Genomic DNA, 19,747 nt, shown 5'->3' with positions numbered 1-19,747 from the left:
TCCTGGGTGGCTCAGTGGGTTAAAGCCTCTGCCTTTGGCTCAGGTCATGATCCCAGGGTCCTGGGATCGAGCCCCGCATTGGGCTCTCTGCTCAGCAGGGAGCCTGCTTCCTCCTCTCCCTCTGCCTGCCTCTCTGCTTACTTGTGATCTCTGTCTGTCAAATAAATAAATAAAATCTTAAAAAAAAAAACAAAACTGGGTTTCTATTTTTAGCTTCAGCAAGTTCAGTAGGGTACAGAAAAAGCCTGCCAAAATATACTTTTACGACACAGCTATTTCATGATTTGGTTTTTACACACCTAAAAAAAAATGTTTGTGAAGGTTATACTTGTGCAGTACTTCTTATTAATATTTTTTAATCAATTTTGGTATGTGTAGAACATGTAATGAATTTCTAGTAATGGTACCACAATTTATAACATAGTACTTGAAGAAATGAAGGTATTTATGTATGATGGCTCAACGTCCAACTGTAAATTTGGACGTAAATTTGGTAGCCACCTACGGAGTAACGCATGACAAATGTTTGCACGTATAAAGCTGCCATGTGACCATTTGCAGAAACATCACCCCTTGAGATTCACTGGACAACAAACCGAGCAGGATAACTGACAGTCAAATCCCTTTTGGCCCCAAGAATACTAGCTCCAACATCAGCAGAAGATAGCAAGCACCTTTCCATGTTATGTTTAGTGGATCACTGGGCTGTTGGGATTCTAGAAAGATCCATATTAGTACAAAAAGGCACTCTATTGAATCCCATTCCAGAAAGGATGCAGAAGGCAATCTGGAAAGAGAGAAAAAAAAAAAAAAAAAAAAAGAAAGAATGTACTCTGAATTTGCAGATCACTGTTGGAAACTTACAGAAGCTAGCTAATGCTACCACCTCTGTCCTTTAGGAAAAATCTGCCATGAGCCTTCAGCAAAGTGTTTCTCCTCATTTCATGCACACAGACCCCTTCCTTGTTCTCTGAATGACATTTTCTAGCTTACAAAGCAACCTGTCCCTGCGGCCAGGTCCCCTCATTCTATCCCACCACAACACCAAACAGCTGACTATCTCGTTTCTAAAAATGAACTTGGCTGCAAACAGCATTGTGACAATTTAATAATTTGTCAGAGTGGTAGAACCAACTATTATGAAGTGTATTTCAGAGTTCAAAGGTAAAGGTTGTAGGAAGCGGAAGTTTATCTGCTGACAGAGAAAACTGAGCAATTAAAAAAAAAAATCCAGGTGAGAACTGCTTGGCAGACTTATTTCTAAAATAGAAACCTCATTGTTATGTTCATGTATTAGAATTTTTGCCACACAAGAGGTTACACTTTAAAAAAAAATCCATAAGGTCACACGTTTGAAAGCTCTCTCCAATAGCACTTTTAAGAGATGTGCTTTTTCTTTCTTTTTTTCCCTCCAACATGGAAACAAAACAGAATTTGGAATAAGCTTTTTATGCTCATGTGTCAAGCAGGGGAGTCCATAAATCCAGCTCTGGCATTCAACTACTGAGAAGTTACCTTGAAAACCTAAAATAAAAGTTTATGCCACACAGAACTACACCTCCTCCGCCTGGTCCCTGATGGATAAGGAGCTATCTCTAAAGACCTAAAAAGCCGGAACCTTAAAAAGGAAATAATGACATATGTGTCAAACTGCAGTCTCTGAGTTTTTTCTGCTATGTTGCTGTTTTGCAGGGCTATTCTGAACTGTATGTTGTAATGACTTGAAAAAATGTTTTCACAAAAAGCACATTTTTAATAAAGTCAAAAAACTAAAATATTAAATTAGACATCTCTTTTTTATTTTTTCTTATAAATATCCCCCTGTAGGACTTCCATTTTCCTCATTTCGCTGCTTAGTCTCTGTGCTCCTTTCACCATTGTTTACAGAAGTTGACATATAATTCAAAGACTCATTTAGCATCAGTCTAGGGAAGATCAGTGTTCTTAAGGGTTAAAAATGCCTTTACTCCATATTGCATCTGGCTAGAATAATTTCTCTTTCAAAGGCGGAAGGTCATAGCCTCTCAGTGACACGATATTTGTTTTTTATTTATTTATTTATTTTTTTATTTGACAGAGAGAGATCACAAGTAGATGGAGAGGCAGGCAGAGAGAGAGAGAGAGAGAGAGAAGCAGGCTCCCTGCTGAGCAGAGAGCCCGATATGGGACTCGATCCCAGGACCCTGAGACCATGACCCAAGCCGAAGGCAGCGGCTTTAACCCACTGAGCCACCGAGGTGCTCCAGACACGATATTTGTTTTTACTCTCTCTTCTCCCTATAGGATCCACCATCTGCTCTAAACAGAGAGGTCTTGATATATCTACAATATATGATTATCGCAACGTTATCACCATTTGCTAAATGCCAGACTCTTCAAACTTGCTCAGCTTAGTTTATGGTGCTAGTTGAAAACTGCAGTTGGAAAGATCAGAGCTGCGGCTGGGCCGGTGTCATTTTGTTTTTCTCATTTTTCAAACATATAAAATGCCAGAACTTTGTTATAAAAAGGCAGATCCTCCTAAAAACTTGCCAACATTTTCAAAATGAAAATGATCATTTCACAGTAGTGTCCCCCTTTTATTGTCACCCTCTCAAAGCCTTTTTCTTAGTTTTTAAAATCAAAGATACATTCCTTAATGAAATCAGGAATATTTCCTGAAATATTTTCAACTAAATAAATGTATTTCACAACAAACAAAACACACTAATGCCAAAACCATGCAGCATAAGTGGCTCAGGGGTTAAGCCTCTGCCTCTGGCTCAGGTCATGATCTCAGGGTCCTGGGATCAAGTCCCACATTGGGCTCTCTGCTCAGCGGGGAGCCTGCTTCTCCCCCCTCTCTCTCTCTCTCTGCCTGCCTCTCTGCCCATTTGTGATCTCTCTGTCAAATAAATAAATAAAATCTGAAAAAAAAAGTATACATTATACAAACACAGAAGGAAGAAATTGCTCTGGGGATTTCTGCAAACCACACCAAACTGGTGCACATTTTGGAAATCTCCAGCTAGTTAATTGCATACAAAGAGGTCATTACAGTTTATTGAATAAACACTGCTTTTTTACTGCTTAATATATACATATTTATATAAGACACTTAATGGATCCAGAGAAATCAGTCGATAGTTTGCATGTTCTAAGTCCCTGAATGGAAGACACATTTACATAGCAATGTTTCTTAAGTCTCTAACGTAGATAAGAGAAATTATGATGGCTTTTTAAAGAGAAAGAACTCAAAATCAAAATGTTTTAGGAGTAGCTAATTTGTTTGTCACCCCATAAATAATCACAGCAAAACTAGTGACTCTAAAATCTAAAAAGGGTATTGGTACAAGTACAAGTATACACAGATCTAGAAAACTGGAAGTCCAGAAATAAATGCTAACGTTTACAATTAACTGATACTTGACAAAGAGGCCAAGACAATGGCAAAAGAATAATTTTTTCAAGGAGGCTGGAGCAACTGGATATCCATATGTAAAAGAATGAGCTTGGACTTCTTCCTCACACCATATACAAAATTAACTCAAAAAAATTCTAGACCTAAAATTAACGGAACTACATAACTCTTAGAAAAAACACAGGCATAAATCTTCATGACCTTGAATTAAGCAATGATTTCTTAGATAAGACACCAAAAGGAAAGTGTCAAAAAAAAGGGAGGGGGTTAATGTGACTTTATCAAAATCTAATACCTTGATACCTCACAGGATACCAGCAGTAAATTGAGACGACAGGTCATAGACTGGGAGAAAATATCTGCAAATCATATATTGACAAGGGACATGTATACACAATATCTAAACAATTTTTCATTAGTGTGTAATAGAAAGGCAAATAACCCAATCAAAAAATGAGCAAAGAATCGAAAGAGACATTTCTCCAAAGATATACAAATGGCCAAGAATCACATGAAAAGATGTTCAACATCATTAATAATTAGAATCAAAACAATGAGATACTACTTCACACCCATATGGCATAATCAAAAAGACAGATAAAAATGTTGGTGGGGTGACTGGGTAGCTCAGTTGGTTAAGCATCTACGAAGGTCATGGTCATGAACCCAGGGTCCTGGGACTGAGCCCCACATCAGGCTCCCTGTGCAGCAGGGGGAGTCTGCTTCTCCCTCTGCACGCCCCACCGCTTGCTCTCTCTCTCCCCGCCAAATAAAATCTTTAAAAAAATGAATGTTGTGAGAATATGGAGAAACTGAAACCTCCATATATTGCTAATGGGAATGTAAAATAGTGCAGCCACTTTGGAAACAACTGACAACTGAATTGTATACTTTACACTGGTAACTTTATGATAAGCAAATTATGTATCAATAAAGCTATTAAAAATCTTAAAAAATTAAAAATAAAAAATCTTAAAAATGATTTTATATCACTTACAATGACATGTAATCATGATTCTTCACATCAAAATAGCACACATAAACACTTTTATCAACCCCAATATACTTAGCCCTTTATATAATACATTAGACCTTTAATGTGTTTTTTTAAATTATTTTAATCCAGAAATTCTAACTTAATATCATTTTTTAAGAGTCTTTCACCAGATGACCTGAATTGTTTTTATTTTACTTTCATCTTATATACACATAATTAAATATCTTTTTGTGCTTGAGAAGAAATGTCTACAGATGCATTTCTGAAGAACTGAATAGGAAAAAAAGGAGAAATCACAATGCTCTCTCATAAAACAATGAACATAGAACACACTATTAAGTAGTCAATGATAACCAAAGAGATGAACCAAAGCCCTGACATTCTTGTCCGTTCAGCATTTGGTACTTCTACTTACTATACCGCCTATCGTAATGTTTATCTTTATATGAATTCCAATGCTTCCCATATTCGCTCACCCACACTTGGACTACTTGGTTGTCTACACAATGCTCATGAATCTACTCAATGAGCTCTGGCCCAAACAGCCACATCCACACTCTCCTTCCTACAGATGTCTGTAAATGATATCAAACGCTAAGTCGAAGGATGAAGAATACATAATTGACACAGTTCACCCAGGTATCCTGCAGGTGGACAAGACATCCATGTAGTAATACTACTATGGCAAACTTGATGAGGCTCCAGGTAGCCCCACAGTACAACAGCTATTACTAAACTTCAAGAATAACCAGGTCACTAAGAATGCAAATTAACACGGAAAATTTCCAAGTTCAGAGTCTGAGTCCTACCATTTGGACATCACCAGTCGTATTAGTTCCATGTTCTTCACACAATACCTTCAAGAAAGAGGGGACAACTGTAAAATTTCTAACTCCTAAAATTGGAAACTGGAATACAGAACTGGCAACCTACACTGGGAAAATACTTAAACCAGAATGATTTATCAATTTTAAGTATATGAGGGATTATTATTAAGAAGGCATCTGAGGGTGCCTGGGTGGCTCAGTCGGTTAAGCATCTGCCTTTGGCTTAGGTCAGGAGTGCTGGCTCCCTGCCTAGCAAGGAATCTGCTTCTTCCTCTCCCTCTGCTGATCCCCCTGCTTGTGTTCTCCGATATAAAATTAAAAAAAAAACAACACACACAAAAAAACAAAGAAGGCAACTGAAGCAGATTCTTCAGCCCCAGTCAAGTTTTCAGATGACCATAGCCCCAGCCAAAATGTAGGCTGGAGCCTAGGGAGAAACTCTGAGGCAGTGCTACAGAAGTAAATCACTCCATAATTTCTGAACTGAGATAGTAAAGTTTATTTTTTATAAGCCACTTAAAAACACAAACATACAAAAACCACTCAGCAATTTTCATCTCCACGCCGTCTTAAGTAAAAATGCAAGGATTTAAATTATAGCAGAGTGAATTTATGCTGTATCTCACCTAATATTTAACTAGAAAAGCATTTAATGAATAAATACTTTAGTAAGAGGAATTTTAAAGCTACTCCTTCCTGAGGTCAACAAAAACAAGTGAGATAGTTGGTTTTATATTTGTTTTTTTCCCCCCAGTAGTGAATCAGCTGCAGATCTAAGCTAGAGAATGTTAGATTATTATTATTATTATTTTTTAAAAGATTTTATTTATTTATTTGACAGAGAGAGATCACAAGTAGGCAGACAGGCAGGCAGAGAGAGAGAGAAGGAAGCAGGCTCCCCGCTGAGCAGAGAGCCTGATGCGGGACTCGATCCCAGGACCCCGAGATCATGACCTGAGCCGAAGGCAGCGGCTTAACCCACTGAGCCACCCAGGTCCCCGAGAATGTTAGATTAAATCTGTAATTCCTACTGACTGATCACACAGACATTTTTTAAGTGAGGCTGATGAGGCTACAGCTTAAGGATAACCATAAGCTGGGCTGTAGGAAGGAAGACGCTGCCTGGCTCCCAACCAGAAATCAGAGCTGGGGGAATGTGGTCTTCATGCTGTGGAACAGAATCGGGATCTATAGCACCTGCAATGGGCTCCCATCACAATGAGCTAAAACCAGTGTTTGATAAATACGAAGTAATGACCAGTATGGTCTCCTGCCCCATCAGTCTATGAGGCAGCAAACCAAAGGAAAGCAACAGATAACTACCATAAAACATTCAAAAACCATTTGGTAGCTGAACCTCTGAGTAGCCATTTGAAAGGCATACACTGCTACAGAAATAACCACAGACCACCTCATTTTCAGTTTGGAACTCAGGTTCCAAACTGGATATGAAGTAATATTCAACGTTCCAGTAAACTAACAGTATTTTTGTTATAAAAATGGTTTTAAAATATCACTGGTTAATAAAAATAGAAAAAAAATTAACTTGACTTATCCTATAAGCAGGAAGATTCTTTAATTTTACAATTTACTGTATCGATACATAAACATATAAATGTACAAAAGAATTACTTTCCTCTCAATTTTTAAGTAGCACTAAGACAATGAAAACACGCCAGAAATAGGTCAGTAAAAAAAGCCAAAATTGTTCCATAACTTTATCAAGGCCTGCAAGAGACTTCTACAATGAGAGCTAAAAATGTGAGTTTAATTGCTCTTTTATTATTTTTAAATGCTATTTTTTTGTTTGTGGAAGGGACATTTCAAAGCGCTAGATGTTAGTTCTAGTGACAGCTCTGTTTTTCTTGCTCTGTATCTACTCCAAAGAAACACATGAGGTGAGAAGCACTGAGGTCTCAGCTTCCCCAAAAGATGATGGTCTTACAATTTCACCACATTGGTCTTTCTCAAAATCTCTCTTAATAGTCAAACATTAAAAATATTATGGATAAATTAAAAACCAAACCGAACCTCCACGTCCACCCCAAGTCACTATGTAATGGCAGACACAAAGCGTTTACCTTCTTCCCTCCAGTCACAAACTGCTTGCAGCTGGATCTCACAAAATGCGGGTGCACAGCAATGATCTACAAAGAAATGAGGACCCATCATTGGTTTAGGAGTTACAGTTAAAGAACAGAATGAAAATTCTATATACATGACAGGAGGCAATAATCTAAAAATTATCCTGATAGCTAGGGAAGAAGTAATCTATTCAGGTAATAGTCTGCAACTGAGGACATCTGAGTTTTTGCTCTTTTGTAAAAAGATCTCTCCTGTGAAGCCAGGTAAAAGCTAAACGTTCAGAGTGAATTAGTTCTAGTTTCTGGCTGAGTGAGGTTTCTCTGAGGGGGCATCCCCTCTCTAGGCTCAACTGAGGCAACAAGATGCCACAAATGTTTGTAACTGAGCAGGATTCATAGAATAAACCCAGAGAAAGTACCCAGCCATCTCCTTGTCCCGGATGCCTTCCAATGATTTGAGGGCACCAACTGGAATATCTTATTCAACTGTGGTTATCAACTTTGTGTTTTTAGGGCCAATCTCTATCCGGAGCTCCACATTCATGTTTCTGAAACATCCATACCGTTTTCACCAGATGTACAAGTTATCTGAAGTCAAGACATAATTAGCAACGTCCTGACTCAAAGCATCACTTCCTGCAACTGATGGCATCCCCATATACCAGCACCACAGCAGGAACCAGCTCCTGCCTCCTCCCTCACCCCATCCAACCCTTCACAATGGCTTGCAGTCAAGTCGACCTCCTATTGGCTTTCTACATTCCTGTCTTCGACTTCCCCTTGAATAGTCCCGATGCTCTTGTTACTGAGGTCCTGTGATGCCCTGCCTCGAGGACATCACTAGCCTCCTAAATTGCCTTTGGCCTGCAGTCCCTCTCCTGCTTAAATCACCCTCCACGCTGCTGGAGATGCCTTTGGAAAACACATATCAGATCCTATCTCTCCTTTACCTGTTGATCAATAAGGGTTTGAATAACAAGTGAAAACAATGAATGACCTCTCCCTTCAACAACTCTAATCGTCACTTTACTGACCATAACTGTTATCTAAGACTGCTCTTCCTTCCGCACAGCTATCAGCCCTCCAATCTATACTGTATATAGTCGCCATATTCATTTTCCTTAAGCGTAGCTCAGTTTATGTCACTTCTCTGCTCTTAAACATTCAATAATTTCTCCTTATCTACCACATGGAGCCTAAATTTCTTAGCCTGAAAACAAAAGCAGCCCCAATCTGCCTGTACAGCTCTCCTGCCAAGTCAGTGTTTTATGTGCCATCTAAACTAGGCTTTTTTTTGCCACTTCCTGAACACAATTTGAACTTTCTGGCCTCTCCGTTTATATTACATTGTTCTTCCACATGGAAGCCAGTTTCTCTGTCTGCCCTGTCCATTTATTAAAGCCCACCCAAATATCACTCCTGCTGTGAAGCCATCACTAATACAGACAACTAAAAGTAACTCCTCTCGGCTTTGGACTCCTCAATATTGTTTGTACCTCTTTGAGTCTTTAATCGCAGACTGTGTATACGTATCCTCTCACTCTCTACAAGAAAAGATTCCTGGGGCAGACTGACAGCACAGTCGTATAACAAACATCCTGTGCTTTTTGATGCCATCAAATGGTATCTAGTGCTTCCTTAAGTGTTGAAGAGATGCTTACTGACCAAATTAATGCAACACTGGTAGGGCTCAAAGTGCTATAATCCCTACTGCCTCCACTGAGAAAGCCCTTAGAAAAATTAAAACTTACTGTATACTTACTTTAATGGGACAGTCAAAAGTCTCATGAAATTCTTCTCCAGAATACAGTCCAAAGACCTGCACCTGAAAAGTAAAATGGATCCTGTCAGTTCACCCTGACAGCAACAAAGAAGGCTGCTGATTCAGTAAGAATATAAACTATTGATTAAAAAAAAGCAGAATATGTAATAATCTAAGGCCCCTGTGATCTCTATTAACTACCAATGAAAACAATTCTATCAGGGCGAGAGTACTCCACTGCAATTAAGGTTTTATTAGCATCTCATGGACAGAGTTCCCTTTACTCACCACAAATTTGTTTTATTAAATGGATGCCAGCTTTTAAAAATGAACTAGATACGAATAGGTTATTAATATTCTTTTATGAACTTCCCATAGGCTCCCCTAAAGGAATTAGTTTTTCCTTCCCTTGAAGGAAAAAGGTCCTTCTTTTTTGAGTCATATATATATAATCAACCATGCAGATCAATGTGGCAAGAGATTAGGTGAACTGCACTTCATTTATAATCTTACACTGAATCTAGTGCGAGTGTATAACTTAAGATTTAAGTTTCTACTTACCATCTAACAACCTTAAAGTTGTTCCAGACTACTTTATCCATACTAAATCTCTGAGTGGTTTACTTAAAAATGGAATAATACACATTACTGCAGAGGGTACAAATCATAAATTTACAGCTTGATAAACTTTCATGACCTAACCACATCCCTGCAGACACCATCCAGATCAAGAACTAGAACCCAAGAAGCACCTCTGTGTTTCTTCGCATTCTTCGTCCACCTAACAAATGAGCCACTACTCTAAAGTCTATCACCACAGATGAACTGTGCTGGTGTCTGAATTTTATATACACAGGAACATGAATTATTTCACTGGTTTCTTTCACTCACCATCTTCCTTACAAGATTTACCCAACTGTTATGTATAGCAGTAGCTGGTTCTTTGCCACTGTTGTATAGTATTCCAGTGTATGAATGTACCATAATTCATGTGTCCGCCTTTTGTTGATCGTTTGGATTGTTTCCAAATTGGGGCTATTATAAATAATGCTGCTATGTACACTCTTTACAAATCTTTTGGGGCACTAAGATACACATTTGTGAAGAGTACGTAAGTAGGAGTGGAACTGTTGTCATAGGCTATGCATCTGTTCACATTTAATAAACAGCCAAAGCATTTCACAAAGGGGTTTTGATCAATTTTCACTCTCATCAGCAGAGCTTAAGATTCCAGGGGCTCTCAGATACTTGGAGATATTAGGGGCACCTAGAATTACTTCCCAGCACTTGGGAAACTCTTCTAGTCTCTAGAAGAGGGATATTATTTCTTCCTTAATTTTGTAAGAATTCACTAGTGAAGCCATCCAGGGTGGGGTCTATGTGAGAAAGTTTTCATTACAAATTCAAATTTTTAAGTAGTTATAAGACTAGTCAGACTTTTGATTTCTTCTTGTTTTCATCTTCATTTTTGCGAGTTCAAAGAAGAAAATTTACTTGTGATACAATTTTTGGAGACAAATTCATTCATGAAGAGATAAAATTGTAAGGGCAACCATTTTGTGACTACTATTTTTTTACATCCTGTGCCAAGTATGTTTTCTGGGTTCCAACAACAGCACATGGTATACTGTGTATAGATGTAACAAAGAGGGTATATGATTTTCCCCAAGGAGGTCTGTTGAAGGTATTCTTGATGTGATCCCTGGATACTAATGGCCAGACTCTAGTTCTGGTGGGATGGAATGGTATTTTAATTCATTTAAAATTTACTTAAATTGGGGTGCCTGGGTGGCTCAGTGGGTTAAGCCTCTGCCTTCGGCTCAGGTCACGATCTCAGGGTCTTGGGATTGAGCCCAGCAACGGGCTCTCTGCACAGCAGGGAGCCTGCTTCTCCCTGACACTGCCTCTCTGCCTACTTATGATCTCTCTCTCTCGAACAAATAAATAAAATCTTAAAAAAATAAAATGTATTTAAATTATTTATTAAATTTATTTAAAACTTACTTAATTATAAATATTTAAATATTTAATTATACCTGGCTATCACTGAAAATCCTGCCCTGCCTCATGCAGTCCTTATAGCAACACTGGTAGGTATGATAGCAAACACCATTATGCCTACTAACCAGGTGATACTGCAGAAAAATAAAGGACTTGGCCAAGGTTGTAAGAAGCACTATTCTCTTACAGACTAACATTTTATGAGACAGTTTAAAATATGGAAATAAGGTATCTTTTTACAGAAAGTGTAGGAAAAGTGGAACCAGAAAGGGAATGATGGAATGATAGAGGATTTTTGAATGTTTTATCAAAAACCTCAAATATTTACCAAAATAAAGGGAAGGTGAATGTCACACTCTGTATTAGGCAACTCTGTGATCAAAGCTGAAACTAAATGAAGCAGACCATTCATTCCAAAGGATAAGATTTCTTCTGGCTACAAGAGGGTAAAGGTGATTTTAAGAACAAAAGCTACGTGATTTTTATGGTGGGGAAAAGTATATGAGATGTAAATAAATGGAAGTATAAGCCCTCTGAAAAAGACTGAGGCATCAGTAATCAGAAGATAAATATTAGGACTGTGATTCGAATGGTGAAATTAAATTACAAATTACCAGGGATAAGTGCCCCTTTAAAAACTATGAACCCACATTAAAAAAAAAAAAATACAAACCCATATTGGAGATGTAATAGTAGAATAAGGCGGAATCAAAAGAAAAGTGAACAGACTAGGTTCTTGGTTCTGGGTTCATACCCTACTGCTACATTTGACTGAATAACCTCTTCTTTAAATATTCCTGTTTCTTCCATCAGTATGGAAAACACTAGAACTTCCACAAGACAGCTCTCATAAACTTGATTGGTACAACCAGGGTGATTTGTAAAATCTGCACTGTTTTGGTTCATTTCACTAATGTGACAGGCCAAACGAGCTGCTTGTAAGTTATACCACCATAGCTAATAAAATCCAAAACAGTTTTTATTTATTTCTTCTTCCTCCCTCTTTATTTATTTTGCCATTTTTGTCAGTGAATATCATACTCGTCTGTGAAAGGAATCTGCTGAATGTCTGCCTAGAGAGTTCTGGCTTTAAGGAAGATCTCATCCCAGGTAAGAACCTATAATTAAAGGCTAAAACAGAAGGGGTCTTTTTGAAAATGGTATCCTCTAACCACCTCCCCCAACTAGTCACAAAAATACCTAATGAAGAAAAAGAGAAAATTCAGAGCAGGAGCCCTTACAGCCAATCTATGGCAGTCCTGGCAAATTTCTCATTAACACCAGACCCATAGGGCCATGTGAGGGCCACGGAAGGCATGTGATATGTTTTACTGCTTCAAGTAAAGAAAACCTGCTCTCAGGGAACCATAAGGAAGGTGTAGATCTTCTCCAAGTGAGCATGGAGTTCTATGTATTTGCCAACCAGAAAACCGGGCGATGTAGCCCATCTGATGGAAAGGAACCATGAGTGAGGTGGCCAGAGGCTCAGACAACCTCCCCGGCTGTACTTCCCTCGAAAAGGCCATTCTTTCAAACCCCAGTCTCCAACAGAAACAAGGGCAAGTAGGAACAGGAATGAACATGGAAGCTGCCGTTCCATCTGGGGTGGGAGCTGAAGAGACCCTCCCAGAGGAGACTGGATTTCCTTTTCTCCACCCATGAAGAGTGTCAGAGACCCAGGAGCAGCACCAGAGGCTCCCATGTCACTGGGGGAGCTGTCTTAACCGATGAGCTCTGGTCAGAGGGAATCAAGCTCATTTCCCAGGGTCCTTGTGTGGAGAGAAGAAGGTGATTCCACAACACCCAAAATGCTAACAGGTAGGGCCAAGAGCAATCAGATGCAGACTCTGTTTGCTAACCCGGATTCAGAAAGAGCTCTCTCTTCTCCTTGTTCTAGAATGGATAAAAAAGCAACAAAACACACACACAGGTCGGTAAAAATGATATTGCAGAATACAATTCCGATGACTCAGAGGGAAAAAAAGCACACCTTTAAAAATGTTTACTAGTAGCCAAAAAAGAAAGAAAACTGGAAAACTGTTCAGTGACTTCACTAAGAAAAGACGTCTGTGAGTCTGGAGCCGAAAGATGACCTGATGATCGCTAGCAATTACTACATGTTTCTTCTGTTCCTCTACTACTCCAAACAATTTATAAATGTTAACTCATTTATTTCTAATAATTAATGAGGCAGGTACCATCATTATCCCCAGTTTATAGAGGAGGAAACAGACTGAGGCACAGAGAGATAGGAATAATGTACCTGACATCACACAGCTAAAATGTGGCAGCATGATTCCATTCCTAACCTTTAGACTATATACTACATGGCACTCTAACACACAAAAGGGACACTGGCTGCTCTAGTCGGTTGAGCATCTGCCTTAGGCTCAGGTCATGATGCCAGAGTCCCGGGATGGAGCCCCACATCGGGCTCCCTGCTTGGTAGGAAGCCTGCTTCTCCCTCTCCCTCTGCATGCAGCTCCCCCTGCTTGTGCTCGCTCACTCTCCCTCCATGAAATAAATAAATAAAATCTTAAAAAAAAGAAAGAAATACAGGAAGTTGTAAATTTTTAAAATTAAATATATATCTGGCTGATATGAAAATAGAGCCAGGAGCAAGAGAAAAACTTCAGGAAAATTAAACATCCAAGATGGAATAAAACGTTATTCCATGAGGCAACATGGAGACTGGAAAAAGGCAAATCAGCAAAGGGAACAAACAAGAGACTCCCTAACTACAGAGAAAGGAGGAGCAGAAAATGAGAAAGAAAAGCACATACAGTGTGTGTGCCCACGTGTGCGTCACACATGCAGTATGACAGGTTTTCCTAACAATATACATACTTTCAAAAGGAGAAGGGTTAACGGTGCTTATCCATTCACCCTCTTTCCTTGGAAAGTTTAGCTACAATAATGCAGGACGGAGGAAAGGCCAGTTTGCGATGGGTTAAGAAGTGAATGGTGAGCAGTGAAAATGGCTGACATAAACCCAGAGCACTCACCATACACCCAGCACCTGGCAATGTTCCCAGGCAGCCCCCCAGCATGCCCAGGGCCCAGTGGAGGAAGCAGCGGAAATCCCGCCCAGGCAGGCGGAATACAGAGCCAGTATAAGCCTCTGCTCCATAACTGCCTCCAGCCTAAGTATTATTGGGTTTCTTTGAAGAAATGAAAATAAATGGAAGTGATGCAATAATCAAAATCAGAACTGAAGTAAACTTTCCTGAAATGAAAACAATACTTCAGTATATGGATCAAAAGGACTTACTGTGTTCCAGACAAAATTAATGAAAATAGACCTGAACAAGACATAACTTAGCAAACTGAACTACAAGGGCTGTATATTGTTGTTTTATTGTTGTTATTATTATTACTCTAAGCTCCAAGGCAGGACCAAAAAAAAAAAATTTTTTTTTAAAGGTTTTGTGAAAGAACAGAAGTATGCTGGCCTCAGACGTGTTTACAAAAATAAAGGTCAGACAAAAGGAAGCAACATCTCCCAAATTTTAAGAGAAAATATCTCCACCCTGAACTCTACACTAAATTGATTCTAGTTTATGTATGAAGGTGACATATATTATCTAGGGGTCTTAATACACTAAAGAAAGAAAAATCACAACAGCCATTTAAAGATGCATTAGATCTAAATATCTGGAGTTTATCTTTGTAATAATCTTTGTGTTTTTATCATTACTGACCACTTTGCCAGATCATTCTATACTAGCTACTCATTTTCCCAATACTGCTAGCTTACATAAATTATGTGCACCAAAATGTCTATTTTCAGTTCTATCAATGCTAATAAAACATATGTGAAAACCGTTTTTAAAAATGTACCACAAGGGGTGCCTGGGTGGCTCAGTCATTAAGCATCTGCCTTCTACTCAAGTCATGATCCCAGGGTTACGGGAGCACCCCCCCACCCCGTCCCCTGTTCTGTGGGAAGACTGTTTCTCCCTCTCCTGCTCCCCCTGCTTGTGTTCCCTCTCTCCCTGTGTCTTCCTCTGTCAAATAAATAAAATCTAAAAAACAAAAACAAAAACAAAAAGTATCACAGGTATACACCAAAATATGGCAGTTAAAAATCTGCCTAAATTGGAAAACAGGTATTTGCCAAGAAGTATACCAGGTGATATCTGAGGGTCATTATACACTAGACACAATTAAAATATCCCACTTTGCCACATCAAGTAATAATTATTCAACATTTAAAGTTCTGAAAATTCACTGATTAAGTTATTTCAGTAAAAATTATTTTCCAATTTGAAAAATGAATATTCTCTTCCAACAATTAAGTTCAACTAAATTGGTTGTCAGCCCAGAACAAATTCCTCACCTTTAAGGACAAAAATAAATAAATAAAGATGACCTTCCTTTACAAATTCATAAATACTAAAAGGTTTCAATTGTTCGGATAATTCTCAATTTCCATATGTACCAGGCTCCTCCCTCACCTTCCTGATAGTCTGGTCCACCTCAGGATTTTAGAAAATACTGTAAAATTTGACAGTGATCTTTGGAAAGCACAGGGTTCCAACTACCATTTCAAAGGACCTTTTGGGCAACATTAAGCTTAGATATGTAAAATGCATTCTTGTGTGTCAAGAGGACTTCATTTTTCTTTTGCTAAAAGAAATCTGTGTAAATCTGTGTAAACACAGAGCACACTGTTTTTCATTTACTCATCTTAATGACCCAGTGAATTTAGATCATGTAAAAATACAAAATCAGATTAGGAAATGTGCTCTCTTCAGTCAGGAATATGTAAGATTGTGTAATGATTTTTTTTTTTAAAGACTTTATTTATTTATTTGAGAGAGAGACAGTGAGAGAGAGCATGAGCGAGGAGAAGGTCAGAGGGAAAAGCAGACTCCCCATGGAGCTGGGAGCCCGATGTGGGACTCGATCCCGGGACTCCAGGATCATGACCTGAGCTGAAGGCAGTCGTCCAACCAACTGAGCCACCCAGGCGCCCCTGTGTAATGATTCTTAATGCACTTTTCTCGAACTGTTATTTTAGAAAAGTAGCTTAAATACACTGTGTATCAGAATTTTATCATTGCAAACCAACATTAGAAAAGACTTCCATCGACTGAAAAACAAAAAAGACATTCTTATAAGTGGAAAATCAATCACCACAACCACTAAATGTCACAGCTCAACATCAGCAAGAAGCACTGATAATTGTTAGTTATACACTGCACAAGTGATGTATGTCCTCGGTTGAGGAAGTGGGTGCCAGGTTTTTAGAAAACTGTACATATATTGATTTTACATTTATTTAATGTGGCCATTGTAAGACACTTTATTCTTCTGATAAACTATGATTGCTTATCAAAAGATTCTATAATTCAAGAGAAACATTCATAACTTGTGTGAAAATGAAAACCACCGGCCCACAGAAATCATGCCCACAAAATCCAATTTTGTGGATTTATGGCAGAAAGGCATTAAACTACTTGTCTTGCAGGGACTGCAGACTAGTCACTGAAGTACAAGTGGCACAGCAGTAATGATTAAGGTGACACGTCCCCCTGCCACAGCTGTTAATCAGCTTAATACTAGTTACTTTATTGACATTCTTGTAATTACTTTTCCTAAGGCACATTTGTGCGACATATATTTTACTTTAATTATGAGCAATCGGAAGCGAGTCCAATACCCAAAAAGAATAATCAAGGTTCTCCTAAAGCAGGTATACAGTAAGCCGGGTGTGTTTCCAAGCCCCTGGAGTTGGAGACCATCCCAGGCCTCAGAACCAGATCGTGTTTTCCACATGCCCATGTCATTGCCATACCTTGCCATCCTCCGAACACACACCCATGTGCTCTCCACTCTCATCCAGGCTAATCTGATTTATCTTCACGGGACTCTAGTCAAACAAACAAACAAGCAAACATGTAAAACTTTAGGAAAATATATACATCAACATCCAAATGCTTTGGCTCTTTGTAATATTTCAGTGAGAAAAACGTCTATTAGTTTGGATGTGTGAGTTTAAGACATATTTGGTTTTTGGAAATGAAAATGGTAAAGTACAGCTTTGCTCTCACACACGTAATAAACCTGGAAACCTAATACTTCCCCCCAAATTACGTATTGCACGAGCTTCAAGTCCCACCTAAAATGTTATTTTTGTTACAGGTTATATTCCTTTTTATGTATTCTCTTCTATTTATTCCCCATTCCTAAAACTCCTTCCAAACCAAATCCATTAAAGAACGTAACAAACGCCAAAAATAAAAAATCATGAGGCAAAGAAAAATTTTGACTGTTCCAGTTTGGTACATTCTTCTCTCATAAATCACTAAACTGACGTTGAATTTAAACTTTATGCTTAGTACTTTCTGGGGGAAAATGTACAAGGCATGGTTGATATTCACTAATTTGTTATCCCTCTTCTTTTTCGTAATATCAAATTTTAAAAATCTGTCAAGACTGGGGCACCTGGGTGACTCAGTGGGTTAAAGCCTCTGCCTTTGGCTCAGGTCATGGTCTGAGGGTCCTGGGATCGAGCCCCGCATTGGTCTCTCTGCTCGGCGGGGAGCCTGCTTCCTCCTCTCTCTCTCTGCCTGCCTCTCTGCCTACTTGTGATCTCTCTCTCTCTCTCTCTCTCTGTCAAATAAATAAATAGATGTTTAAAAAAAAAAGTCTGTCAAGACCGACATTCTACTTTGAATGTATTTTCCCAAGCATAAATAAACAACAGGACTTTTATTATTTTTCACAGCTTTCTCGTTTTCTATGTAGCCAACTGTTTACCTACTAAAACATTCAAATAGGTGGATTTTCCAATAGAAGTCAAGACCGGTAAATGATGACAACACTAAAAAATGACAAGCTTTTATTCTCTTCCTAAATAATGGCGCTTTCCTGCTCTTTTATACAAAACATGATAGAACTAAGCATGGAAAAGAAAAGCCTTCATCAGTTATGGCATGAGTCTGCAAATTAGTTTTTTAAAGTATCTAACTTTAGGGGCGCCTGGGTGGCTCAGTGGGTTAAGCCTCTGCCTTTGGCTCAGGTCGTGATCTCAGGGTCCTGGGATCGAGCCCCACATCAGGCTCTCTGCTCAGTGGGGAGCCTGCTTCCTCCTCTCTCTCTGCCTGCCTCTCTGCCTACTTGTGATCTCTCTCTCTGTCCAATAAATAAATAAAATCTTTTAAAAAAATAAAATAAAGTATCTAACTTTAAGATAATTTGGCTTGTTGATAAGGATTAATGGAAAAATACAAAATGGAATGTTCCTTTCTCAGTGGAAAGTATCTCAGAGCTAGTAACCAAAGGTTAGGGCAGACCAAGACTCCCAGACCTCAGAAGGCCACCCACGGACATGCTGTTGAGAGAAATTCCTCCGTTGCAGGGTGAGACAGCTGACCCCAGAGCCCTTCCTCATGTTGGTCATTGCACCAGCAACACTCCTGAAATGCAGTCTATGAAAAGGAACCTTATCTCCTTAAAGTTCCTAGAATGTTGAGGTGCCCGGGTGGCTCATTGGTTTAAGTGTTTGCCTTTGGCTCAGGTCTTGATCCCGGGGTTCTGGGGTTCTGGAATCCAGCCTCGAATGTGGCTCCCTGCTCAGCGGGGAGTCTGCTTCTCCCTCTCCTCCTGCCCCCACTCATGCTCTCCCTTGCTCTCAAATAAGTAAAAAAAAATTTAAAAGTTTCTAGAACGTTAAAAGGGGAAAGGACCTTGTAGATAGATATTTGATCCCTTTTACAGGGGAATAAACCAAAGTCCAGGGATGAGAATAACAAAAGAGAAAGTGCCAGGGATCCAACCTAGAGAGCAGGGGACAGTGCCTAGCACAGGGAGCATGATGGACGATGGGTGGCAAGGAATACGCAAAACAAAATACAAGCTGAACTGGGAGAGCAGTGAGGCCAGCGCGTCTGGACTCCTGGCTGAGAAGCCTGAATGCTCAGCTTTTGTGTCTTCTTTGGATAAATGCTTTCCTCACTGAGTATCCTCTGGGACCAGTTTCCTAAAGCTCATCATTTTGTTCATCAAATAACATTTTAATACCCATTTACTCTAGCAAATATAACCCCCTGACTGTAATTTAACTATTTATATAGATTTCATAAGCATAGATCATGGCTATAAGGTATCTTGGTTATATTTGGGGTGTGTGTGTGTGTATGGTTATATATAATATATAACATATTTATCTCAAATTACATTTTAATAGGGATACGTAGCCTGTCAATGCTGAGTTTTCCTGTCCTGTCTAACATGGCAGTCTCTGCGTATGAATCAAAAACTGCAGAAAATCAAAGTATGCCACATGTGACCAGCATCTGGTATCAGACAGCACATGAATCAGAACATTTTCCCCATTGCAGGAAGTTCTAGTGGACAGTGCTGTTCCAGGCCTACAAAACTGAGCCCCACCTCTGAATGCAGTCCTTCTTTATCATTACAACGAATTCCTCCCTCAGTAGAATCTGTACCACCACATTAGCAATGTTACAGGGAAAAGCATATCTACAAGGTTTGAGAGTCCTCTTTCCCTCACATCTCTGTGAGCAACAGAATTTTTTCTTCTTTACTTTTTTTTCTGCCAAAGATCAATATTCATTGATTTATTTCCCTGACTACTAATAAACATAAGCATTTCTCTTAAGTCTGTTGGTCAATTAATCTGCTCAAGCAGTTGAGCTTATTTGCAGA

The 19,747-nt window shown here is 39.0% G+C and overlaps 1 protein-coding gene across 3 annotated transcripts in view; it reads right to left on the bottom strand.

Moving 5' to 3' along the window:
* Nucleotides 1-19,747, bottom strand: part of VPS41 (VPS41 subunit of HOPS complex) — a 182,834-nt gene that overhangs the window by 91,081 nt on the left and 72,006 nt on the right. For all 3 annotated transcript variants that reach the window (XM_059397245.1, XM_059397246.1, XM_059397247.1), the window contains 3 exons: nt 16,872-16,946; nt 9,071-9,133; nt 7,306-7,371 (listed from right to left, as the gene is read on the bottom strand). In XM_059397245.1, the coding sequence (XP_059253228.1) occupies nt 7,306-7,371; nt 9,071-9,133; nt 16,872-16,946 (204 nt within the window). The remainder of the gene's footprint in view (nt 1-7,305; nt 7,372-9,070; nt 9,134-16,871; nt 16,947-19,747) is intronic.

The sequence above is a fragment of the Mustela nigripes genome, chromosome 4 (assembly GCF_022355385.1).
Source record: "Mustela nigripes isolate SB6536 chromosome 4, MUSNIG.SB6536, whole genome shotgun sequence".
NCBI classification, from domain to species: Eukaryota; Metazoa; Chordata; class Mammalia; order Carnivora; family Mustelidae; genus Mustela; species Mustela nigripes.
Note: the sequence above shows the minus strand (reverse complement) of the source record. Positions and strands in the feature narration are given on the sequence as shown.